Source organism: Balaenoptera physalus (genome assembly GCF_965194825.1).
Source record: "Balaenoptera physalus genome assembly, chromosome: 6".
Classification (NCBI taxonomy): Eukaryota; Metazoa; Chordata; class Mammalia; order Artiodactyla; family Balaenopteridae; genus Balaenoptera; species Balaenoptera physalus.
The window spans coordinates 4,693,241-4,718,347 of record NC_138885.1 but is presented as its reverse complement, the minus strand read 5'-3'; the positions used below and the strand labels follow the sequence as shown (position 1 = coordinate 4,718,347).

Genomic DNA, 25,107 nt, shown 5'->3' with positions numbered 1-25,107 from the left:
ATAACCAGCAGAGCAAGAGCTCAGCCCCTTTACCAACAGGGTGAACAACTTGAAATAGGCCTGCATCATTTTTAGAATGCTAAGCCTCTTCCCTGCAGAGGGAGGAACTAGCTGTCTGCTTCCTGCCAGGCCACTGCTTACTCTTGACTAAGCTGCACAGCAGCCTTGCAAGGCACCACGGGCCCACCTTACAGACACTCAGCGTGTGCTCTGCCAGGGCAAGTACTCACCTAAGGCGACACAGCTGACAGATCTTAAATCACTTTTTACCAGCTGCTACACCTACCGTGTTTTGTGGCTCTTCGGTGGGTTAAAATTAGTGTCAAAACAGGGAGACAAGGTCTCTCATTTTTCTTGCTCCACTGGTGGCAGAATTATAAGGGAGTGAGTCAAGGTGTGCAATTTTTAACTAACAAGGAGTGGGAGGGTCTTCCCAAGATCTGAGGGGTGGACCTGAATTTCCCAGGTTGCTGGCATGAAGCATCTCCCACAGGGGAGTCCACAGGATTTAGACAACAACTATGAGATTGGCTGTCAGATAATTTTGGAAAATGATACAAAGTTAAATAAAAAAATTTCCTACAGACTTCTGAAAGCATTTGTATGTTGGTAGGCATTTTTAAAAGTCCAGGTGTAGGAAGCTGAGGTTTAGAAAAGTCCCTTGCCCACCCCAGCTGTCCCACCCACTGACCGGGCACCTTCGGCCAGTCATGCCCCTTTCCAAACCATGGTCTTCCATCAGTAAAGTGAGGTGACTGTCACGCAGTGATCTCTTAGGAGGGCCTCTACTCTGACATCCTTGGCTGCAGACATGGCTTCTGCGGAGATCCCATTCTCACCCTGATGCTGACAGAGATGACCTGGGACCAGGTACCTCCTCCTAAGAGCCTCTGGTCCCATCTATGAAACAAGGCTGATAGCACTTAGGTCTAGGAGAGTTGAGAATTAAATGGCAACATGTATTTAGACATTTGGCACATAAGCACACCCCAGAAGTTAGCTCCCTCCTCCTCAGTTTCCATCCTGGCTCTTAACCTGACTGTCTTCACTCTGGGAGGTTAATTCTCCAAACTTCACTCCCCTCAGTGTACACAATTCTGAGAGGGTTACATGGGAATGCATGCAGGGAAATAAGGGCCATTCAAACATGAAGCGATGCTCTTTCTAGAGGAAGGAACAGGGCCAGAGAGCCCCTTCCCTCTCTCCTCTCCGGGACAGTGTCCTGGGAGCTCGTGGCCCTGGGATGCACTTCCCCTGGCTGGACCGATCTCCAGGCCCTGGTCCACATACTTCATGCCCGTTTCTGATTTTCCATCCTGACATGCCCATCCCTCCATCTGAAATGTACCCCCTCCTGACTACCCAGTTCTCCCAAAAGCCCTCCCCTTTTCCCAGAGGCCAAGTCAGATCTCAACTCTTCCATCAAGCCTTGTCCTTGCACCTTTTGCCAACATCCACATGCCCCATTCTCTTATCTCCTCCTCCTTCTCCAGGGCTGAGGAAGAAGCCACAAGAGGGGAAAAGCAGAAACACACACAGAGGAAACGGTCTCCAGGCCTGTGGTCTCCCCTGCAGCCATATCTTTCTACAAGGCCCTTGTATTGGAATGACAGCAGAGGAAGAATATCGTTCTCAGAGGCAGGGGGACTTCTGCCTTGCACCAAAACCTTGAGCCTCTGCGGTGAGTGTGCCCAGAAAGGCAGGTAATAGAGCTTTTCAGCTGCTGCCAGGGCAAGCCTGAGAGCAAAATGGGTCCTGTTTGCCACAGTTGGTTCCAGTGAGGGGGCCTCACTCAGCCTCTTCTATGTGTGCATGCAGCTAATGTTCAAGAAACAACTCAGTTCTCAGCTGAGCCTCTGGTCCCCAAGATTAACAAGCAAAAACACAATACCATCCTTTACCCTTTTCTTCCAGCGTTGGACTTGATAAGAAGTGGCCCTTCGCCAGGAGGGGAAGGACTCTGAATACAAAGGCATCAACTCCCTGCTCCCCGAGGCTGCTGGATGCCAGACGCTCCCCCCTGGTACTCCTCCTGCCTCTCTGGCTTCCTCCCACACGCCTGCTTCTCCCTAACAGTAAAGGTCATTGCTCCCCAAGGCAGCTCCTGTGCTCTTTCTGATTCTAGACACAATCCCTGAGTCACCTCTGTCTCCTTGGCTTCAAGTACTGCCAATGTGCTCAGCACCACCAAATAGCCTTCACCTGCCTTGCTCTGCAGACCACGGGCCGCACGCTAGAGGACTCTCATCCATGCCTCGAAGCCAGGTTCTGAACAAAACTAGGGGTCTCTCCCTGCCCTCTCCTGTACTCCCTATTCACCAGTGATACCACATCACCCAAATGGTAAGGGCAGAAACGCTGAGTCCTTCTGGACTTCCTCTCTCACTCATCCACACCCTAGCTGGCTACAGGTCCTGTGGATTATACCTCCCGAGTCCGCCAGGTAAACTCCCTCCTCCATCCTATTGCCACTGATCCAGCTGTACCTTCTCGTTACCGGCATCGGTTATTTCCGTGGCTTCCAAACTACTCTGCAGGCCTGCAGCCCTACTCTCCTTACTCTGTTGCCAGACAGATCTTTCTAAACCATAAATTAGACAATTTGTCACATCACCTCCTCCGATCAAAAATCTATGAAGTACCCTCTGTGTAGGCTGAATAAGAACCCCCATGATGTCCATGTCCTAAACTCCAGGACCTGGGAATATTACATTTTATGGCGAAAGGGACTCTGCAGATGTGATCAATTCAGGATATCGAGATGGGGAGATTATCCGGGATTATGCAGGTGGGCTGGATGTAATCACCAGGGTCCTTACCAGAGAAATGAAGGAGGGAATCAGTCAGAGAAGAAAACCACGTGATGCTGGAAGCAGAGAATGAAGTGATGCCTTTGAAGATGGAGAGGGTCACAAGCCAAGGGTTACAAGCAGCCACTAGAAGCTGAAAAAGGCAATGAAGCACATTCTCCCCTCAGAGCCTCCAGAAGGAACCAGCCTGGAGGACACCTTGACTTTAACCCACTGAATCTGACTTTGGGCTTTTGTCCTCCAGAGTTGTGAGAGAATAGATTAAGCTTCTACATTTGTGGTAATTTCTTACAGCAGCCATGGTAACTAATACACTCTCTATAAAATTTCCAACAGAATCCAAATACTCTAGAATGATACAAAGTCCTACTGACTGATCTGACCTCTGCCTTTCTTGCCTCTTCCTTCCTGTTCTGCAGCACATACTGCCCCAACTGTATAAAATCCTTTGCCTTTGTTCCCTAAAGACACCACACTCTTTCACACCTTTGTGCCACAGCGGGTCCTGTTATTCAGAATACCCTTCCCCCACGTTAAGCCCAGCCAAGAGACAGCAAGGTCTTAGTTCTGCTGGGAAACCTTCTCTGCTCCCCCTTATCTGCCACTAAAGTTAATTCCCCAAATCTGGGCTAGGTGACCCTCTGCTACGTTTCCACATTACTCTGGCTTATTTTTACTGTGGCTTTGTAAGAAATTCCTCATTTAAGCAAAAGACATGAGGGAGGTTCCGTTTCCAAGTAAGATGAAGTAAGCACACTCTACCCTGCCTCTCCCACGACATGCAGCTATACTGCTCAGATGGAATGCACGGAGCAGCTATTTGAGGACTCTTTAAAGTAAACAGTAGCAATTCGATAGGAGAGAAAGCCAGAATTTGAAATACCACTGAGGTGAATTTCTCGTGTTATCACTGACATCCTCCACCCAACCTGGAAATGGGCACCAGGGCACAGAGAAATCTCTAGGATAGGACTTTTAGAACTGGCTTTAGGAAGAGGAAAGGGGCTTGCGACATTCAGAAGGAATGGGGGGGAAGTCTCCTGTTTATTTATTGTTCCATTCAGGGAAGTTACCACTGAAATTAGAAAATATTTTGAACTGAATGAAAATGAAAATACAATACATAGTTATGAAAGTGGCCATCACTACTAGTCCCATGGACATTAAAAGGATAATAAAGGAATATTATGAACAACTCCATACCCATAAATTTGATATCTCAGGTGAAATGGAAATGCAATTGTAACTGTCTCTTACCTAAACAATTACCTTTACTGGCATTCTCTGTTTGTTTATGTAGATTTGAATTACTCTCTGATGTCATCTGCTCTCAGCCTGAAGAATTTCTTTTAGCATTTCTTGTAAGGCAGATTGGCTGGCAACAAATTCTTTCCATTTTTGTGTATCTGAGAATGAATGTATTTTACCTTCTCCACTTCTTTTGGTACTGTACTCCCATTATACTTCTGTTGGTGCACTTAATTGTGTCCAACATTTCTCTGAGGCTCTGTTCACTTTTATTTTTTTCCTCTCTCTTCCTCAGATTGCATTATCTCAATCTATCTTCAAGTCCAATCATTCTTCTGCTAGCTCAAATCTGTTGAGCCCCTCTAGTAAACATTTAAAAATTAAAAAAAAATTTTTCTCTTTGTTATGTTTTTGTTTGGGTCTTAATCTGTTGTTGTTTTTTCAACTTTTTTTTTTGTGCCTTGCCACATGGCCTTTAGGATCTTAGTTCCCCAAGCAGGGAATGAACCTGCACCCTTGGCAGTGAAAGCTTGGAGTCCTAACCACTGGACCACCAGGGAATTACCCCTCTATCAAAATTTTCATTTTGGTTATTGTACTTTTCAACTCCAGAATTTCCACTGGTTAATATTAATATTTTCTAGTCCTTCACCGATACTTTCTGTTTGATGAGACACTTGTCATACCTTCCTTAAATTCTTTATGCATTGTTTCCTTTAGTTCTTTGAACATCTTTATGACAGCTGCTCTGAAGTCTTTGTTGGCTGAGGCCACCATCTACACCCCTTCAAAGTGTTTCTATTGCTTGCTTTTTCCCCCCTTGTGTATGGGTCACACTTTCCTATTTCTTTGCATGTCTTGTATATTTTTTGTTACTGTTCTTGTTGAAAACTGGACATTTCAGATAATATATTGTAGCAACTCTGGATATTAATATTCCTCCTCTGGGTTGTTGATGCTGTTGTTGTCTGGTCAGTTGTTGTGTTTTTTGTTTGTTTGTTTAGCGACTTGACTGAACTAATCTGCAAAATCCATTCCCCCACGGTGTGCAGCCTCTGATAACCCTCTTCAGGATTTTTCTTCTTGTTTTTTTTTAACCAGCTTACCTAGGGGCTATCCCTTGACCAGTCTGAGCCACTTATTGGCCAAAGGTTGTGCTTAAGTTTCCATGAGTTGTTAGATTTTTTACGCTGTAAAAAATAAATAAACAGAAACCTCAATTAAATAGAGTCTGGAGACCAGAAGAGGGAGCTCTCACACCCTGTGATGACAGCAGGGCCCAATGAGAAGAAAGACCCCTCTTCTATCCTGACAACTCAACCAATGAAAAGCCATGAGCTCTTTGTTTACCATCACCCTCCCAACTTCCTTTTCCCCTCTATAAAAGTGTCTGCTTCACTTGCCATGCAGAGACTTGCACATGGCTCACCATGTTTGCAGACCTCATTCTCTGCTAATCCTGAACAAAACCGTCTTTGCTGGAGAAATATCTGGCCGTCTATTTGTTTTAGGTCAACAGCCCTTTACCATTAGATGTGCATGTGGTTTGGAAGCTGCTATCGCCATTCAGGGAGTTTACAGTTTTGTCCAACTTTAGCCAGGGACCAGTCGTTCCCTCTCTGATCACTCCTGAGAGGGTGTAGCCTTGTGCATGTACACAGTCTTCCAGAATTCCAGGGATGTGTGTGGTTTTATTTTAAAGCATGGCTCCCTGGGAGCTGTACCTGGGCAAGAATAGGTCATTGTTCAGTCAGTGTTTGGCCACAGGTTCTGCTAGGACCCTTGTGCCATTGAGACTTCCACCCTGTGTTGACAGGTCTGTGTGTGGCTTGGAGAATGCCCCCGTGTCTGCTCACATCCTGCTCTGGTTGCTCCTGTGTGGCTGCAGCCGGCACATGCACATAGCCTTCCCAACTCCCAGGGCTTACTGTGATCCCAGGAGGACTCTTCTTAGCTGTCTATTAAACTTTTCCTCTTTCTGCCGTTTGCTTGTTTCTTGAGGTGACCAGTAAAGAGCTGACTTAGCAGGCTTGCATTACTCAAACCCTGAACACTCCAAAGAAAGGACAGGCTCCTGGGAGATAACCTCTGAGTTCTTGGAATATCCTGCCTGGTAAGAGTGTTTTTGCATGCCTGAGGCCCTGGGCCAAGCTGTATCAGTTTGACCTCTGGGAGACTAGAGTCTGAGTAGCTAAGGTTAGTCATATAGGCACTCCATGCTACATGGACACCAATAAAAACCCTGGACATAAGGCTCAGGTAAATTTCCCTGGTTGACAACCTTTACACATGTTGTCACACATCTTTGCTGGGAAAATTAAGCACTGCATTGTGTGATTCCACTGGAGAGGACACCTGGACACTTTCACCTGGATTTTTCCCTGTGCACCCTTTCCCTGGGCTGATTTAAATCTACGCCTTTTCTCTGTAATAAACCATAACCATGAGTACAACAGCTTTTCTGAGGGCTATGAGTCCTTCTAGCCAATTATCAAGCCTGAAGGTGATCTCGGGGATTCCCGACTCATGAAGCTACCAGCTTCCTCTTAATTGCCCTCCACCAAGTCCTCCGCTCTCTGTCTCAAATCAGAAGTCAAGCCCCTCAAGCAGAGCTGCAGAGTCCTCATGGCCTGCCTTTTTCCCCCAGCAGAAGCCCTTGCCACAGTACAGAGGTGGGGGTGGAGGTCTGCTTTTCCTGACTGACATCCCCCCCACTCTACCAGCTGGCAGTCCCTGGTCTTTGTGGCTTCCCCCCTCCTGGCATGGTACCCCTATCCTATGAGTGAGCTGGGGCAGGGAATGACTGTGGCCCCAGTATTCTTTGCCTGCTGTGACTGGAGCAGAGCTGCCACCATATAAGTGAGGCTGCGTGTGGAAGGGAGCCCCAGACTTCTCAACAGCACCTGCCAGGACAGAGTTCCTGCAACATGGGGCTGGGGATGAGAATGCCAGCAGTTTGCCCCTCCTGGGGTAAAACCATAGCACCGGGCTGGGAGCTGGAGGTGGGGGCAGTGGGAGCCCTGTCTTCTCAAATATACCTGCCTGGGCTAGAGCTGCACCAGGGTGTGCCCCACACCATTTCCTTGGAAGAGGCAGGGTATAATGACCCTGAGTTTATGGAAACGCCCTCCATGGAAGGCATGTGCATTTTTTGCACTCCCCCCCCAGCGTAGGCCCCCAGGGCAGGAGTTTCAACGTGCTCCACTGCAGGTTTCCAAGCACCTGAAACAGGGCTTGGCCTGTAGTTATAGCACTTTAATGTACCTCACAGCATAGGTACAGATCTTTATTTCAAATATGAAATTGCCTAATAGTATATTGTGAACATTTTTTTCATGTCATTAAATATTATTCTATGACATAATTTTATTAACCATTTTGTTTGGATACCCCATAATTTTTAAAATCATTTCTCCTGTATCGGACATATTTCTTTGCTTCCCAAGCTATTTCCACATGCATCATCAGTTTCATCATCCCAATAACCTACGAGGTGAGCAGGACAAAGGATGTTTGCACTTGACAGGTGAGAGAACTGAGACGCCTATCCCACAAGTTTAGTGACTCGCCCAGAATCACACAGCAAGGTAACAGCAAAGCTGGGACTAGGATGCAGGTATTCTGGCACCAGGCTCGCTCTTTCCATTCTTCAAGGCTGACCTCACTGTATTTTATCTATTATGGCCACGTCCTCCATTCACCTGACCCACACTGCATTCCCACGGTGGCCGGGATGTTGCCAGGGCTTGTGTGGGCTGTACACAACAGTGGACCCAAATGAAGGTGTTCCTTACACGCCCACCTCTCAAGTTCTGCCCCACTCATGTTGTAGAGAGGTGGAACATGCCACAGAGACCTAAGAGCCCAAGACAAATAGAGAAACTGCTGTTCCTGAAAGTTGATGCTCACAGACACCTGGTTCAGCCCACACCTGTCTCAGCAGCTCCGCCCTGGACCATGTTCTTCTCACAGTACCCAGTGAAATAGGTGAGTCAAGGCTGACCTCTGTGCTTTGCAGAATGTCATGTGATTGAAGACTGGAAAGGAAAAGTGCCAGCATGACATGCCTCCTCTAGATCTCACCTTGCAGCTAAGTCCAAACAACAAGCCTGTGAAGTAGGCAGCACTTTACAGGTGAGAAGACAGAATTAGGTTAAGTGCCGTGTCTGGAGACGCCCAAGTACGCCACGGAGCTCTTCCTGCTCAACTCTGCTTCCCTCTCCCACCTGCTGTTCTGAATTTTCTGCCATCCCAGGTCCATTGTCAGCTGTACGGCTGTTAGCATCAGACTGCGAGGTACTGTGTGGGGTTCCCCCCAGAAGACCCCAGCCTGGGCCTCGGGATGGGTGTGGCGGAGCCAGGAAGTCCCTCCTTCGTGGTGCCGTATGACGGCGTCTCGTGGGAAAGGCCAGGCCAGGGACCCAAGGAACCAGACACGCGTGGCTCTTACCAGGTGACCCATGATGGGAGCTCCCTGACCTGGGCGTTTCAGGCTTCTGGAAGGAGGCAGCTTCTTCCCTGACACCTGAGCAGCTTCTTGGCCTGGACTGGAGGCAGGCCCAGCATCCCCAGGGGAGAAGAGTTTGCTCTGGGCCCAGGAGAGCCACGGACCTCTTCATACTGTCCTCCTGGCTGCCGTGGCTTTGCCCTTTTCCCACTAAGGACCCGCTGCCTTGAGGAGGGGTGGGCTCCTGTGTCCCCCAGCCCTCGCCTCCGGTCTCAGCACACCCACCGCTGATGTCACCCTGGTCCCCGCCCCGGGGTCCTCCACCGCCCTCACGAAACGCCAGGTCTCAGCACATCCTGGCCCTACCCTGCATCCTCACTTCTCCCTCCCAGTCCCCACTCACACCTAGGCATCTCCCAAGACGCTCGTGCTCCCAGCACACAACTGCGCCGATGCTTTGCCTTCGTGCACATCGTCCGGCCTCCTTCACAGGCTCCCCAGCTCGCCCCTCAGTCTCCCTCGGGTATCAGGAATCCGCGCAGGCGCACGGGGCTCCAAGCTCGCGCTTCCCTCGCGCCTGGCTCCTCCGGCGTCTCCTCTGTTCCCGGGCAGGGCTCAGTGCTTGTCTCCTGGGCTCCTGGCACCCGCCGCCTCCGGTCCGAATCCCTAGCTGCGGGGGTGAAGCTGTAGCTGCTTGCTGCTGACCTCGTTGCTGTTGTGCGCCCGCCTGTCTCCACTGCGAGACTCCAGGCTCCTCCAGGGGGCGCACGTCAGCCCCTCTGGGACTCCAGCCTGCCACCGGGCAGGGGCTCAGCAAACCCTTGAGTGAAAATTGCCTCTCCTATTAGAAAACTTACATCTGTGGTAACAGAATAACTCGGCGTGCGGTGCTCCACATGTGTCCGGTGCCTTAGAGACACTATTTCGTCCTAAGATGGGGAAGGTGTTCTCATCTTTTTTCTGCAGATTTCCTGACTGAAGCTCGGAACTGCCGATTGCCGGGCTATGTCGTGGTGGCATTTGCGCTTGGAAAGGTCTCTCTGACTCCCCATCTCTGCGGGCACAAACATCGACTTGTGAGCCTTGCTGGATCCCCGGAGATGGGGCTGAACAAGCCTTCAGGGCCCCAGGTTTCCCTGAGAGGGTGGGTGACTGCTGCAGGTCTTAGATGAGTGGGTGACGGCAGCGGTCGGCAGATTCCAGTGACCGTGTGTCCCCGGTGAGGACGCCGCCGTGCCTCTTCCCGCCAGCACGTGGCACTGGGTTCTGACCTGCTGGCCCGCGGACCCCCCCACCCCCGCCTGTCCCGCTCCAGTCTCTCGGGCCAGAGGCAGCGCGGCCGCCCATCCAAAGGCCTGGCGGCAGCTCCTTCCCAGCAGGGGGGCAGGGCCTGCCCTCCTGACCTGCCGCCCGGGAGGTCCCCCCAAGCTGAAGGGACTGCTCCCAGGTCCTGGCTGGAGCACACTCCTGCCCACAGGTCCTAGCTGTGTCTCTCCCGGGAAAGAGAGTGGCCTTCCTTTCCCGGAGAAGACATAGCTGCGTGAGAAACAACACGGCAATTTACCGATGTGAACCAGAGCCGGCCCAGGGACCTTCACAGGCTCTCCTCCCGACCGTGAAGCAATGAGCCACAGACCAGCTGGGCCGCCCACCGGAGGCTGGCAGGTGATGCCTGTTGCCATCTACAGACGCGTCCTGACTTGAGTCCTCACTGCCCTGCTTTTCCCAGGTCACGCTCCCACCCCCACAGGGCCACCAGACAGAACAAAGGCACGTGCTGACCTCTGGTCACGCAGACGGTCGAATCCCTGCTTCAGCTGGTACCCATCCTTCTCCACGTGCCAACATACCTGCACGACCGTAGCAGTCACACGTCGCACAAAGCTGGAGAACTCCACCTCCCCCCCTGCCCTCTCTGCAGCCCTGCCTGAGGGCCTCAGCAGGTGGTCGCCCCAGTTTAGCAGATAGACCTACTCAGAGGGACTGAGAGAACTGCTCGGGGTGGGACGTGGGTGTGGCAGCCCCAGGAGGGCCTGCACCTGGCGGTCCGAGGCTGCTCTGCAGACTCATGGCTGGTCTGGAGCACATCACACCTGCACAGGGAGGGGGCCTCTCTCTCAGACACAGAAGCACATGCACGGCAGAGGCCCTGGTAGCCCAGAACGTCATTGCGAAGGGTCTCACTGAAAAGCCTAGATTGCTGGAGGCCACCCAGTATGGTGGAAAAATGGGGGCGTTGATGTTGGGTCTTGTTCTGCCTCCACCGCTCTGCCTGTCACCCCCTGGAGTCTGAATTGATTCATCAACAAACTGAGACCTCTCTTAGGAGAGACACCTGCCTGCCTGCTGCCGCTGCACCCCTGCTAGAGGCTCTGCCATCCCTACCGTCTGTCCCCTCTGCCCACTGGCCACGTGCCCTGTTGTGTTAGGATACGTGCAGCTGTACCAGAGGGCCAGAGGCATTTGGCCAATTTGGAGGATCTGGAGTTGGGCATCCAGTCAAGAGCCATTTAGTGCTGGTTTGGGCCACAGACAAGCTGGGGAGGTGGGTCCTGGAGCCAGCCTCACTGGAGGAGAGTAGAACCAGATCCCGGAGAAAACCAGTCCTCGAATGTGAAGACCCATCCCTAGCTGTGTCAGCAGCTCTCTGACAGACACGCAAGGGTCACCAGAAGCGCCTGCTCCCTGAGGAGTCTTGAGAGGTGATTCTGCCTGCACAAAGAGGGACACAGGGGACGCTCAGCCAAAGCGGCCGCTGCTCTGTGCCTCAGACACAAAATCACGCCGATCACACTCACAGCTAGGAAGACGTGATACAGGCGGCTCTGGGGCCTGGTGGGAGCCTCTCTGGGAATGTTGGGGACTCCTTCCTCTCTCCCTGGGAGACGTGTCCCTCCGTCCTGGCATGTTCACTCTGAGGATGCCCTGGACGTGGGAGTTTCTTCAGGGAGTCATACAGCTCCTGGGTTGGGCTGGGACTGGGGCCTCCAAGAGACGCACACACTGTGTTTCCTGAACACGTGGGAGATTTACAACTGTCCTGTTTCCTCAGTGCACAGATGCTATGAAGTTAACGTTAGCTTTTGAGAGGGAAGACGAAATCACTTTTAAATGTACACATCAATTATAAATGCATCTTGATTTCAGAAGTATCAAACTGCTTTTTGAAAAGTGTGTGTTAAGCTCCAGGAAAGGTGGATTGTTGCCTTGCCTCTCGAGAGAGCTTTGAAGTGTGACTCCCCTAGGTTCCGCAGCAAGAAGGTGGCCCGGCCAGCCCTTTGGAGTGACCCCAGGAGCAGCATGGGGCCCCGGTCAGAGATGCCTCTGTGAACAGCAAAGGGGGCAACTCTCCAAATAGGGCACAGAAAACTTCCACGCACCCCTGTCTCCCTCCCCGTCTCTGCGCCCCTGTGACGTGACACTGAATACTTGACAGGGTATCCTCTCACAAGGCCCCCGTGAAGAGCCAGAGCTTCCCCAGATCCCAGCGCCCTCCTGGTGCTCTTTAGGGGCTGCTTGACCAGGTCGGCACTGGACCTTTTTTAGAGAGAAACAAACACGCTCTGAGATCTTGTGCTGCTAAAGGACATAGAGGGGGGCTGTGAAAGCCACCGATCTGAGGGAGGGGCAGGGAGGTGCTCCTGGGCTGGGGCTGTGGACGAGGAGGCACAAGTGGGGGCAGCAGGTGAGACCCCACGAGCGGCCCTCTACTCCCCTGGGGCGCACACAGGCAGGCAGTGCCTTCTCGCCCGGCAGGCTTGATTTTCCCTTCTCACCTCTCTGCTTTGGCACCAGCTTTCCTCCCTGGCATTGGCTGGGGTGGAGAATCAGAGGTGTCCAGGGCCCGCCCAGCCTGTCTGAGGCCCAGCCCACTGTCCACCAGGCAGCGTCCCTGGCCAGGTCCCTTGGGCACCAAGACTGTCAGCCAGTGCACCGCCCTGGGCTGCAGGGCTCAGTGCCCTCCTTCTGGGCACCTGATCCCCAGGCACGCCAACCCCTCCAGGCCCTCACTGCAGCCCCACCATGGCCCATCCCCCATGGGTAGTGTCTGGCTCTTTGTCCCACTAACACGGACAACCCACCCATCCCCTACTACCCAGGTCTCAGTGACGTGGAGCAAAGGGCCATGTTCCCGGTCCCCTCACTAAAACACGCACAGAGCTGCCACCTCGCTCACCGCTCTGTGCTGGGCACTAGAGAGGGAGAAAGAGAAACAGTAATTTGTGGCCCTGGTCCTCATGAGCTCACAGCCCAGAGCAGGTCTCCTAGACCGCCGTCCACAGGCTTGGTGGGCCCCTGGGATTGCAAGCAGAGGATGTGTGCACACAAAAGCAGGGGTGTGTCCAGCGTGCGGGTCACAGCCTCCACCGACTGCGCAGAAGGTCGCTGGCCTGGTGCTCAGGAGAATTCAGAACCACCTCCTGGGGGCATGTGTGTGGCTGGGCTCTGTCTCCCTCATGGCTTGGTCTCCCCATCACAAGGCCTGGGATGAAACAGGACTTGGCAGATGCTGTAGTTGGAACGAATGAACTGCACTTCTGGGATCAAATCAGAACACTGGGGCAAAGTGCAGGCCGCGTTAGATTGGATCTGAGCCTGAGAGAGTGGCCACCTCCCAGAGGCGGCTTCAGAGGGCGGTCCTGAGACAGGGTGGGAGCTCATTTGCCCTGGAGAAAGCTCCCGTCTTGTGCAAACTCCATCACACTGCAAATACAGCCCTTCTCCTGCCTGGAGACAGGGACCTCAGAGCTCCTCCCAGCCGGCCCCAGTGTCCTGTGTCCAGGCCTCCTTCCCCATTGCATTGAGGAGTTCCTGCTTCCATGTGGCCTCTCCCACACCTGTGGTCTCCACTTGACCAGTCAGCTTCAGCCGGAGGTGACCTGCCACACGTGTCCCTGTCCAGAGGCTCAGCTCCCGCCCTCTTCCTGAGACTGTGGCCAGGGGAGGGTGAGAGCCACATGGTCCGTGTGACAATCAGGAGGGGAGGTGGAGCTGGGCACTAGGCTGCGTGCTGCGCAGGGGTGAGGACACATGGGCTGTCTTTTCAGAGCTGCCCTCCCCCCCCCTCCGGCCATCGTCTGTGTCTTACTCATCACCCTTCGGGTGGAGGCTGTGTCTTCTCTCAGCCAGTGTTTTCCCTGGTGAATCCTCTCCTGACATTTTATAAACTCCAGAACTCACACAGAGAGAAGGGACTGAGGCAGCCTCAGGAGGGGACAGAATGCCAAATGTGCTCTCACCCTAGGGTCTAGTCCTCCGAGGGGCCTCACTCTTGAAAACTCAAGGTCCCCAGGCCATGTATTTTACCAACGGGAGCTCACCGACTTTCACGATCTGACAGACCGTGTTACCCCCATTTTGCAGAGAAGCTGAGGATTTGGATGGCTGAACCACACCCCGTTCACAGCTAGGATTTGGAGTGCCCCTAAGTCCACCGTGGTGATGGAAACCCCCTCTGTCTTACAAGGTCTCCCACATCTCCTTATGGCTTTTCCCCATCGAGGAATTCAGACTCCAGGCGAGAAGCAGATGTTCTGGGACAGAGGCAGGGTCCCTAGCTCCCCGCTGGTCAGCACGGCCCCAGCACGGAGCAGCATGCAGAGGGCCTGCAGTGCTGGGCAAGGCCAGTTTCCTGGGTGAGAGGGGAGAACCTCCTTCTGGAGGCTGGAGCTGGCTGGGCGGGGGTGGGGGAGGCTTGGGGAGGGGCTCAGAGCACCAACTCTGCTGGACTCAGCAAGTCAGGAATCCAAGCGGGGCTCTGCACCATGGTCCACAGCAGAATCACAGAATCACCCCAAGGCTTTTCCCAAATACCCACCGGGCCCCCTCTGGAGAGTTGAGTCACTGTGGCCAGAAGGGGCCTCGGCATGTATCCATGGATATAGCTCTCAGAGGTTGGATATGCACCCGATGCATATGCATTTCCAATGAGCAAGAAGGACAACAGTGGCCATGACATGCAGGAGCCAGCCTGGCGTCACAGTGGAGCCTGGTGTCCTCCTGTGGAACGTGAACAATGTCATGGAGTATCACCGTCAGGCAAGGCACCCTGGGGCTGTGATGGAGCCCCTCCATGTTCACAGGCACGGATGGAACACACACGTCCAGGCCGCAGAGAGCAAATAGCCGGCTACGCTGGGTGACGGCGGCTGCTTCGTCAACCCCAGGTTTAGCTTCAGACCAGTTGTTTCTCCTCCTGGGTGAGATTTATTAAGTCACCCAATCACAGAATTGCTCCTGCTTCCTTAAATCTCCCCAAACCCACGTCACCAGGCCAACTCCAGCAGCAAGTCCTTTCCAACACCACCTCACAGAGCTGCAGGTAGGCACTGCACACTCCCAGGAGCCCAATGCCTGACTCTCAGGGTGAAGGCACCAGATGATCAAGCACCCCCAGGCCCTACGCCTCTTACAGGACCAGCCAGCAATGACACACCAGTGGCATGTGCCAAGGACACCTCAGCGGACTAAACCAGAATCCCTCGTCTCTATCTTAGACGGGGCCTCCGTCTCACTGACCATCTGCTGCCCCATAACCATTGTAGTCTCTGTGCCCGTGGCACCCCAGGAATGGGGTGAAGAAAGCAAGGGGATTGTTTTCAAGGAGGGAGGAGTGCTTTGAGATGCTCTGGCTAAGAGATCTAAGGCCGGTTCCTCCAGGGAGAGACCCCAGCTCTATCGAGGTATAATTGACATTTGGTAAGCTGCACACATTGGAGGCAGGACTTGAGGGTTTCCGACATGTGTATACACCGCGAAACTATCACCAGACAAGACAATGAACGTCTCATGTCCCCACCAGCTCATGTCCCTCCGCCATCCCACTCTCCGGCCCCCACCTGCCCCGCACCCTGTTTTCTGTCACTAGAGACTCGTCAGTATTGTCCAGAATTTTAGATAAACGCAACTATGCAGCATTCGGGCTGCCCTCGTTCAGCCACATTCTCTGGAGATTCATCCAGGATGGGGTGTGTACCCGCGGTTCACACCTGTCTCGCGGAGTGGTAGGTATTCCGCGGAGGTACCTCCATTCAGTTGTTGCGCACTTTCTCGCAAGGCTCAGTCTTCACGCGAGGAAAACCACCTTCCAGGGCTTCGGCTTCTCTGGGAGTGTCACGTAGTCCGAGCTCTTCCGTGAAAACGCACCTTGTACCGTAACAGGAGCTGCGCCAGCAGCGCCGGCCTGAGCAGCGTCCTCACGTGGCCCCGCGTCAGGAGATGGGTTTCCACTCAACTCCACTGGTTACGAGGAAAAATATTTGTTTTGGGGAAGAGAGAAACAGGGAAGGGGAAAGAAAAGCACAGGCGATGAGTAACAGCCATCGAGTGCTTACTCTGCGCTGGGTGGTTTGTATGCTTTTCCAAGTTTTTATTATCATTTAACTTTCACAACACCCCTGGGAGTGCGGGGTTCAAATGAAGGTGCCTGTGAGCACTGAGCCCCACAGGAGAGCTGGTCCACGCTGCCCCACCCCCGGGCCCACCGCCAATGCCAGGGGCCCCAGGAGGAGGGTCAGCACCACACAGCACAGCTTTCCGGCCCAGGCCCCGCTCCAAGAAGGTCACTTCTCAAGCTCAGGAAATCTTCACCTCTTTGGCAAAAAGCTGTCAGGAGAGACAAATTGCCTATCTGGTACACACGTTACATGGCGAACACCCTTGGCACTTGGGGCTGCCTGGGGGGACGGGGTCTATAGCGGACCACTGCTGGGATCCAGCCACGGTCACGTCCAGTCATCAGGGAAGCACACGCCCCCCTCGGATACAACAGGGTGGTGTGAAGTTTGGAGGGCGACTTATGGTCTGGCCTCGGCTTCTCTTCAGTCCAGAGAAACCCCGAGAATGGCCCTGTCCCTGTGGGGAGTGCAGGCAGCTCCAAGGTTCTGTAGAGCAGTGCTTCTCAGCTCAGCCGTGCCCTGGAGTCATTTGCGAGCCTAGGAACCAGGGCCCGGGCCCCAGGCCTGGGTTCCAACCCACTCAGTCTGTGTAGCTGGTGATTCTGACATGCAGCTGTGCTGAGAGCTGCAGCCTCGGGTCCCAGGTGTGCAGGGCCCTGGCTGTACTGGCCTGAGCCGCCAAGGAAGCAGTCCATTCACCCGTCGCTTGTGCTCCAAAGTCATATTCTTGTCATTTACTTAACCAGATGCCATTGAGCACGGCTCCGTCCAGGTCCTGGATGTCACCCTCCCACCTGCACTGCTCAGGCATCTAGACAGGCAGGAGATCCAGGGGCCAGCTGCAGCCCCTGGGAGATGACTGAGGAGGGGGTCCCTCTCCCACTTTCCTCCCCGACCCCCCGACGGCTCCAACGTGGACAGCCAGTGGGTGAGAACAGGAAGAGGATTTCTCTGTTTCCTTTTTCCTGTTTCCGGTTTGTGCTGATTGGTTCATTATATGGTCGATTTTTAAATTATGTGATATAGGATACAAAAAAATATTTATGTATGCTATGAAATAATAATAAAACAAACACTCATGAATCTACCTCCCAACATCAAGTGTGGTGAGTTTTGAATTAGTACATTCATTAATTACTAAGTACAATGGAAGCATCGTTTCCACTCTGCTGTGGGATTGTCATATGATGTACATGGGGTATGAAATGGCTTGTTTTTGTGTCATTGTGGCATGTCATACGTGAGAGTAAATGGAAAAGCTGGGAGCTTGGGGAAAAAGAAAATTATAATGTGTAGTCATGGAGTCTTCTAAGAACGGTATGAAATAGAAATATACAGTAAGTTGACCCTTAATAAAAGTATACTTAAATGAATGCGTGCATGGAGGAGAGACAGTTATAACTCAGTGTGCTCCTATGACTGAGGGAAGCTGAGCTGCAAAGACAGCACAGAGAGTGGGTCCAAAAGGGAGAGAAGGAAGTATCAAGGAAGACTTCCTGGAGGAGGTGATATGGTGTGGAAGCTAGTGTGCTGTGGAGGTACCCCAGGGAAGGGCAGCCTGTGAGCGTGGGGACACCACCCAACCCCTTGACCAGTGGCACATGAGTCACCATACGAGGGGCTGCAGGGCCTCACAGGCAGTACCACCTCCACCCTCCAGAGGGCTCACACTGGGTACCCAGGAGCCAGGCAATAAACCTCACAATCTTACAGCTGGAGAGGAGGAGACTGCCTATTTCAGGGATGAGGAAACCATGAAAGGACTCCTGAAAGACAGAGCACTTCTCGGGAGCCAGAGCACAGGGACACTGCCCAGTTCTACCTGGCAGGAGAAGCAAACAAAACATTTGGGGCCAGCAAGCCCTGCACAGTACCAAGAGTGAATTCAAGCCCAGCACCTCCCTGAGGTTATAAAACAGTGGCTGGAGTCTCAGGCTGGCCCTGAAAGGACCACCAGCACTGGCTGGTGCCCGAGGGGAGGACAGGCACCCAGAAATGGGGAGGCTGGGCCCCCGAAGTCTAGAGAGCTGGGTTGAGCTTGGCCCAAGCTTGGAGAGAAGGTTGTGGGAATACGTCTCTAGGACCATCAACCCTGGGCGGCCTACTCAGGACCCCTGGAATAGGGGCGCCCTCGGGGCACTGACCTGGCCAAGGTTTTGCTCCCGCTGCTTAACTCATTCCCAGGCTCAGCTAGCACTTCCCAGGACACAATGCTCCAAACCCCAGCCCCGCCCTCTCAGAGCCTCCATCCCAGAGGAAGAGAGCAGGACTCAGAATTTGGAGGTGCTTGGAAAGCATATTTTGAACGGCTGGATGGAGAGGACCTGGTGAGGTCACGATTGTTTCCTGAGTTCGCAGAGGGAACAGAAGGAAGGTCTGCAGCAAAAGCACAGGTGGCCTCTGGCCTCCGGCCACAGCTGAGTCTTGTGAAGGGCTGTGTGGAAGAGAAGGCCCCAGGGCAGAGAGGAAGCACCGGACCTCTAAGCAGCATGACGGGCCAAGGATGGCAGAGTCCAGGGTGCTGGGGAAACAGCAGCCCTGGGGAGGCACTGAGGGCCTCATGGCAGACAGCTGATTCCCAGAGCTGGTCTGTCCCGCCCACTCTGCCCTCTCCTCTCTCTGTCATCCCAAGACACCAGCCTCTTTAGGACTCAAGGGGACAGCCTCCTCATGACCTCTCACAGGGCAGGGTCTGTGTGACTTCAGGTGCCTGCTGTGAACTTTACCCAGAAGAGCTGGAATATGTGGGTGACCCCCTAGCAAATGCCCCTGGGAACTGGGGTGCACACCCCTCACGCCTAAGGTTGACAGGCTGAGCGAGTCCTGGTGGGATTTTTCTTTAATTGCGTGCGGGGTATTTGCTGCTTTCCTGCCCGGCATCTGAACAGCAGTCCTGACTGGGGGGAGGAGAGGATCCCAGGACAATTGAGAAACTGGGCCCCATCCATCTTGGTAACAGAAAGGGGGCAGATTTCCTCCCTTCCCACCCTCCAGAGGGCAGCTCGGTTCGGTTCCAGGCAGGACGGTGGATCTTGAGAACAGACCTAACCACCTGCAAGAGGGAGGTGGACATGTTCTCACAGAGGTGCGACAGAGCTGAGTGTCCAGAAGCAGCCCCTCCAGAGGCATCCTCAGCAGCTGGCCTGTCGAGCAGGGCCGACTGTGCCCCAACTTTTTTTGATCCCCACCCAAGCTGGGTCCTGGGAGCTACCCCACACCCTGACAAGACAGTTCCTTTTTTTTTCACTTAACTGGAGTCTATTTTTGTCTTTTGCAACCAAGAGCGTTCACTAGTAAAGAGATTGTTACTAGGGTGATTATAGATAACAGACCCTTAAAGAAGGGGGGAGGGAAGTGCTGGGATTGGTTAATCCACCAATTTGAGGTCAAAGGCAGTGAAAATATATTGGGAATTAAGTTACGGAACTCTGGCACCCCACTGCACGCATGGCGACCACCTAATTCTATCAGCTGTGGCCAAGTCTACTAGGGGCTTTGGGGGGGAAATGTGACTTTGCTATAAAACCTGAGGAAAAGGCATGAAGATCTCAAGTACTATGGCGTGAGCCTGTTTCTTCTAACTACCCCGGCCAGATTAAAGAGAGAGAATAACGAACTCAAATCCCTGAACTCCCAGGACTCCCTCTGACTGTACATAAAGTGTTTCCTCTCTTTTGCAGCCTCAAGCCTGAGATATCCCTGAGCCAAGAGCAGTCTGACTCCATCAATCTGTGGACTGGTAAATTATACAGCTAGTTGAATGGATTGCTTCCCTGCTCCCTGAAGGAAAGTCAGAGCATCGTTTAGAAAAGACTGAGAGCCCTGGCCTTAGGAATGGCCATCTATTAGGGGATTCACAAACCCACTCAGCCCCTGCTCCCCTCTCTGGCTGCTTCCAGAGCCTGTGATCACCTTGCCCTGTAAGGTGAGGCCAGTTCTCCTCATGCCCACCCCTGCTCTCTTCCCTGCCTCCAGAACAAAAAGCAGAGTCAGAGCTCAGCATGGCCATGGGAACCAATTACCAACTCAAACTGTGGAGGAAAAGGCTCACGTTTCAGAAAATTATTACTTTGCCAACATGTACTGGCACAGACCTGGGGAAATGGGTGGGAATGGACTGTGAGAGCATCTGACCGTGGAGGGACGAACATCATTGTGGGTCAGGATGAATGTGTTGACGTGGGGGCGTGCACTCGTTCTGGAGGCGGCAAGCTAGCTCCAGCAGCCCAGGTGTGCTCCAGCAGGTGACCTGCTGGTTCACTAAAACCTCAGCTTGATATTGGCTCCCCACGAATTGAAATGGAAAGGGCAAAAATTCCTTGAAGGAATCCAAATATCTGAAGGAACAGAGTGTTGGGGTGGATTTATCAAGAGCAACCTGCCCACCACCCCCTAACTGTGTCCCCCCGTAGAGCCAAAAAGACACAGAGGCACAGAGAAATACTCTGGCAAGGAGAATGTCAACATCTTGGAAAATTGCCATAAATGCTATTCTCTCTCAGCTGGAGATGCTGATGAGAAATGCTATATTTGGTGGCAGATGGGATGACAGAGGACGAGAAGCAACATTAAAGTGCCAGAAGCCAACGTGAATGTTCTGATGCCACAGCTCTTTGGCATCAACTGATCGATCATGGGGCTGCCAGGACTGAAGTGGACAGGCAACACCCATGGGGTCCTACTGGACTTGTGTAATATTGAGAAAAAACGTAAAAAAAAGGTAGACAAAAGGCACTTAGTGTGCCTAGAACAGTGCCTGGCAGATAGTAGGTGTTCAATAAATATTCACTGATTAAACTCCACTGCCCCTTGCCTAATTCCCAGGCTTGAGTCAACAGACCAGGAGCCCCTTCAATGAAGGGGAGACTGGTTACCTGCAATAACATCCTAAGCAACTAGTACTATGAATCTTCTGAAGGCTCCTGTCCTGAGAAACACCTGGACTTTTCAGAAGTCAGTGAACACTGGCTCTGTGCTAACATGAATTCCTGGCCTATGGGAGGTGGCAGGCATGTCAGGTCATAAACGGAAGCTTGCTGTGCATCCATCTCAGGGTTGCCCACTGGAACCCTGAATCTGTCCTACCGAGACTTCCCCAGCTCCAGAGTGTTCAGCTGGCAAAGACACGCTCAGTCCCTGGTAGAAACTCCACCCCAGTTCCTTCACTCATGATGTGGAGACTGTGGCAGGAAAGGGTAACTGGAAGCCTCTGGAACACCCCCTCCCTTCCAAACTAGGGAATCAAAAGCAATACTTCATCTCTGGTGACTAAGAAGTCACCAGCCAAGGAGTGGAAATCCCTACTGCAGCCCTTTTCAACTTCCCAGCTTGGCTTGTTCAGAAGACATGGGACCTTGAAGAATGCCAGTGGACAGTTTTAGGTTCAACTGTGTGGGTTCTCCTGTGCTGTCCCACAAGCGATCTCCTTAAATGGAACAAATCTGTTAAATCCTTGTCCATTAATCTGGCAACAAGTGTACGTGTGTGCGTGTGTGTGTGTGTGTGTGTGTGTGTGTGTTTCTTGTCTCAGCTGCTGAGTCAGGGATCAGCAGAAGTCAGTGCTTTCCCCACGAGAGGCACAGCAGCATAGCTTCACCACCCTACTTCAGGGCTTCACCGATTCTGTGCCATAATTTAGTGAGCAGAGACCTTGACCTTTCTGCCCCAAAGGACCTCATGCTGGTCTGTGGCATCACACTGACGGGACTTAGAGAATAGCAAGTCGCAAGGTACCCTAATGTGTACTGGAGTGTGGGGCAAAAATTCCATGAAAACGGGGACTTTCCAGTTCAGCGAAGCCTCAAGGCAGGCAGCAGAGGTGTCCAGTTTTCTGGAACATTTTGGGTAGCATTTTGAAAGTGAAAGACATGTTGCTGGACTTCGGCCCCCTGCCACCAAGAAAGACGCACAGTGCTGGGCAGGTGTCTGGACTTTTGAAGCAATGTATTCCTCCTTGGATGTGCTGCCCCAGCTCATTCGCTGGGGGATCCCAGAGGCTGCGAGCAGGCTCTCTGCTCTCCTGGCACTGTGAGGGGCTCTCTCACAGGGCCGTCATGCCCCGTTGGTTCCCACAGCGCTCAGAGCAGAGCAAGTCCCAACAGAAGTCTCAGCTGAGGCCCGGGGTTTGAGGGACTGTTCTTGCTCCTGGACCTTGGTGGAGACTGTCTGACCATGTCTGACCGTGGGACTCCAACGATCTGAGCTCCCTAGGACGGAGCAGCATTCTTTTTTTTTTTTTTTGAATTTTAAATTTATTTTATTTATTTATTTTTGGCTGCGTTGGGTCTTCGTTTCTGTGCGAGGGTTTTCTCCAGTTGCGGCGAGTGGGGGCCACTCTTCATCGCGGTGCGCGGGCCTCTCACTATCGCGGCCTCTCTTGTTGCGGAGCACAGGCTCCAGACGCGCAGGCTCAGTAGTTGTGGCTCACGGGCCTAGTTGCTCCGCGGCATGTGGGATCGTCCCAGACCAGGGCTCGAACCCGTGTCCTCGCCATTGGCAGGCAGATTCCACTGTGCCACCAGAGAAGCCCTCGGAGCAGCATTCTTGATCAAGCAAGCAACCAAGTCAGGCACCCATCACCGAATGGTCAGTGCAGGCCCAGCCCCAGGAGGGTCAGGAGGTGGTTCCCTCCACCTCCCACTCCTGTGGCCTCACGGGGCATAACTTGTGACCAGTGTCTGAAAGAAGAGCGTGTGTGAATGGCCTTTATAGGTGGCTCTGCAAGATATACCTGCATAGCCCGAAGTCGACTGCCTGCCATGGTATCCGGGACCCCTCCCGAGGGTGGCTCTGCAGGGCAGCAGAAAGGGAGATCCACTGAGAGGCACATCTGCTCACCCCCATGGTATGCACAGAGAGAGGCCTGAGGTGTCTCAGGACCTCCAGGGACCCTAGGGTAGGCACCAGGTGCTGGGGACAAGGAGGGGTGGAAAGGCCTCTGGGGACCGGCTGGGAAGGTGAGGAAAGTGTCCCATGCGAATACTTCCCCAAAGGCCCTCCTTCCGAGGAGGCGGGCAAGCAAGGTGGTTGCTCTGGGATGTCCAGTGACCTCCTTCCCAAGCCACACCTGCCTGTTTCCTGAGCTTCTGATTCTGCCTGGCAGACTTCCCCTCACCTGGGTGACCTGTGACCACTGCCATGGGTGGGGAAGGATGAAAGTCCCAGGCTCACCACTCTATAAACACACGTATGTTCTGTAGTAAGATCCTCGCAACCACCTTCAAAGGTGTGGAATTGTTGTCCACAGTTTCCAAATGGGAAAACAAAGACCAACAAATCAGAATTCAAAGGGGGGTACAAGGGGGCCTGTGTGTTCAGAGCTACAGCTCTCACAGCTGCCAGGTTCCCCTGTTCTTCAAAGGCTTCTCCTGCACTCACTAAGTTTCTGAAAGGCTCCGTCCCTCTCCCCTCCCAGTGTTTGTGTGCATGAATTATCCCTGTGGTGTGAGCTGATTCACATGCTGCTCTTCCAGACTGGCTGAGGAACAGGCTGAGGGCAGGGCTCAGGCAGGTCCAGCTCTGGGCCATCTGCCTTCTTGCCACTTTCCCCAGAGCTCTCAGAGCCAGAGAACTTGACCTGGGTCCTTCAGCCTGCACTCTAGGAGAAGGTGGCCTCACAGCCAATTAGGGCGGCTCCCCTGACCATGGACAGCCCCGCTGTCTGCTTGCCCGGTGCACAGCTGCCCACTATGGGGCCTGTCACTCCGACAACACTTCCCTGACTTCCCTGCCTCTGTTTTTATGCAGCTGGTCCCAGGCAGAGCCAGCCCCATCCGTTTCTCACCTGGGGGGGGGGGGTGGGGCTTGGCAATCTGCTGCATACTGCTCCCCATGGGGCCCCCGTCGGGGCACGGGAGGTAAAGGTGCCCCAGAGGAACTGGACACGTGGACACTAATGAGTCGTCTAGGAATCTGGGCCTGGGAAGGGGCGCACTTCGTGTAGAAGTCTAACACTCCCCAGGTTCCTGTTTCCCTACCCCTGCTCAGACACTTCCTCAGAACTGTGTCCCAACCTGGTCGGTATGCTCCCTCGGTACCTCGGGTATCCTCAGCCCGGGAAATGACAACATCAACCTCTTCCTGGGCACCGACTGGGCCAGGCACAAACCATCCTTCCCGGAACCGGCGATCCTACGCGGAGGGGCCGAGGCTGCCAAGCGCCCTGCGTGCCGAGAGCGAGCAGGTGCGGGGGAGGCCGGGCACTGGGCGGTCTCCCTCGCCGAGGGTGGCCCGGGGGGCAGCCGTCCAGCCCGCCTCCAACGAGCACCTCTCCTTCTCCGCAGTCTGGGCGGCAACGCTCCCGGTCTCCCGATCGGCACTTAGAAAGTTGGCAGGGAGCGCCCGGGGTGCCCCCACCCACCCGGGTGCCCAGCGGTCAGCCCGGGGAGCAGCGGTGCGCGCCGGCTCTGCTCCCCACGCGTGGCCAGACGCCGCCCAGCGCTGACCGCGGGCCCCGGGACGCCGCCTCTCACCTTGAAGAAGCTCCGGAGGAAGTGCACGACGCTGAGCATGGTGGCCCACTCGCAGCACCGAGAGCCAAGCCGCCCGGCCAGGCTTCCGGAACGGCGCCTCGCGCCCCGCCCCCGGCCCGCCCCGGCCGCCCAGACGCACCGCCTCCTCGCGCCCCGCCGCTCGGGCACCCCAGGGCCACCGGCGCGTCCGATACGCACGGACGCCTGCCGGCGCACTCTGCAGACACGGCCCGCGGGCCCAAGGAGTCCCCCTCCTGTGGCTCGTCCAGCGCCCCGCGGAGTTCCTGGGCGGACCGGGAGCCTGGGAGTGTTTAATAAGAAAGGACGCGCCCCGCACATCTGCACAAACGCCGCACACAGGCGCGCATCCGCATCCTACGCGGCGCGCGTCCCCGCGACCTGCGACTCCGGGTCCCTGCCCCTCCGGGGGAAGGGTGGTCTGTTGTGCCTGAGAGCTTTGCTTTTCAACCTTCGAGAACTTTCAGGGCGTTTGCCCAGCATTCTCAGTTGCCAGTTGAAGAAACTGAGTCCCAGGGACGCCCAGCAACACGTATGCGCTCACGCACCCGGTGAGAGGCAAGTGTGGTCTGGAGTCCCTAGAACCGAATCCTGGGTCCAGAACCCACTCTCGCTGCCCTCCCTACCTTTTTAGGTATGTTCCTGCAGGTAGGATGCAGGAGAGAATCGTCCCGCAGGTAGAGGAGAGCTGTCTTCTGCTAAGGAGCACGGGGAGG

At 53.9% G+C, this 25,107-nt stretch overlaps 1 protein-coding gene across 5 annotated transcripts in view; it reads right to left on the bottom strand.

Annotated features, from left to right (window-relative positions):
* ARHGEF4 (Rho guanine nucleotide exchange factor 4) overlaps positions 1–24,470 on the bottom strand; it is a 270,049-nt gene extending 245,579 nt beyond the window's left edge. For 4 of the 5 annotated variants that reach the window (XM_082465663.1, XM_082465664.1, XM_082465665.1 and 1 more), the window contains exon 1: positions 24,374–24,470. In XM_082465663.1, the coding sequence (XP_082321789.1) occupies positions 24,374–24,412 (39 nt within the window). In that variant the 5' untranslated portion in view covers positions 24,413–24,470. The remainder of the gene's footprint in view (positions 1–24,373) is intronic. The other variant, XM_082465667.1, reaches the window with a different exon arrangement.
* Between the last annotated feature and the right edge of the window lie 637 nt (positions 24,471–25,107).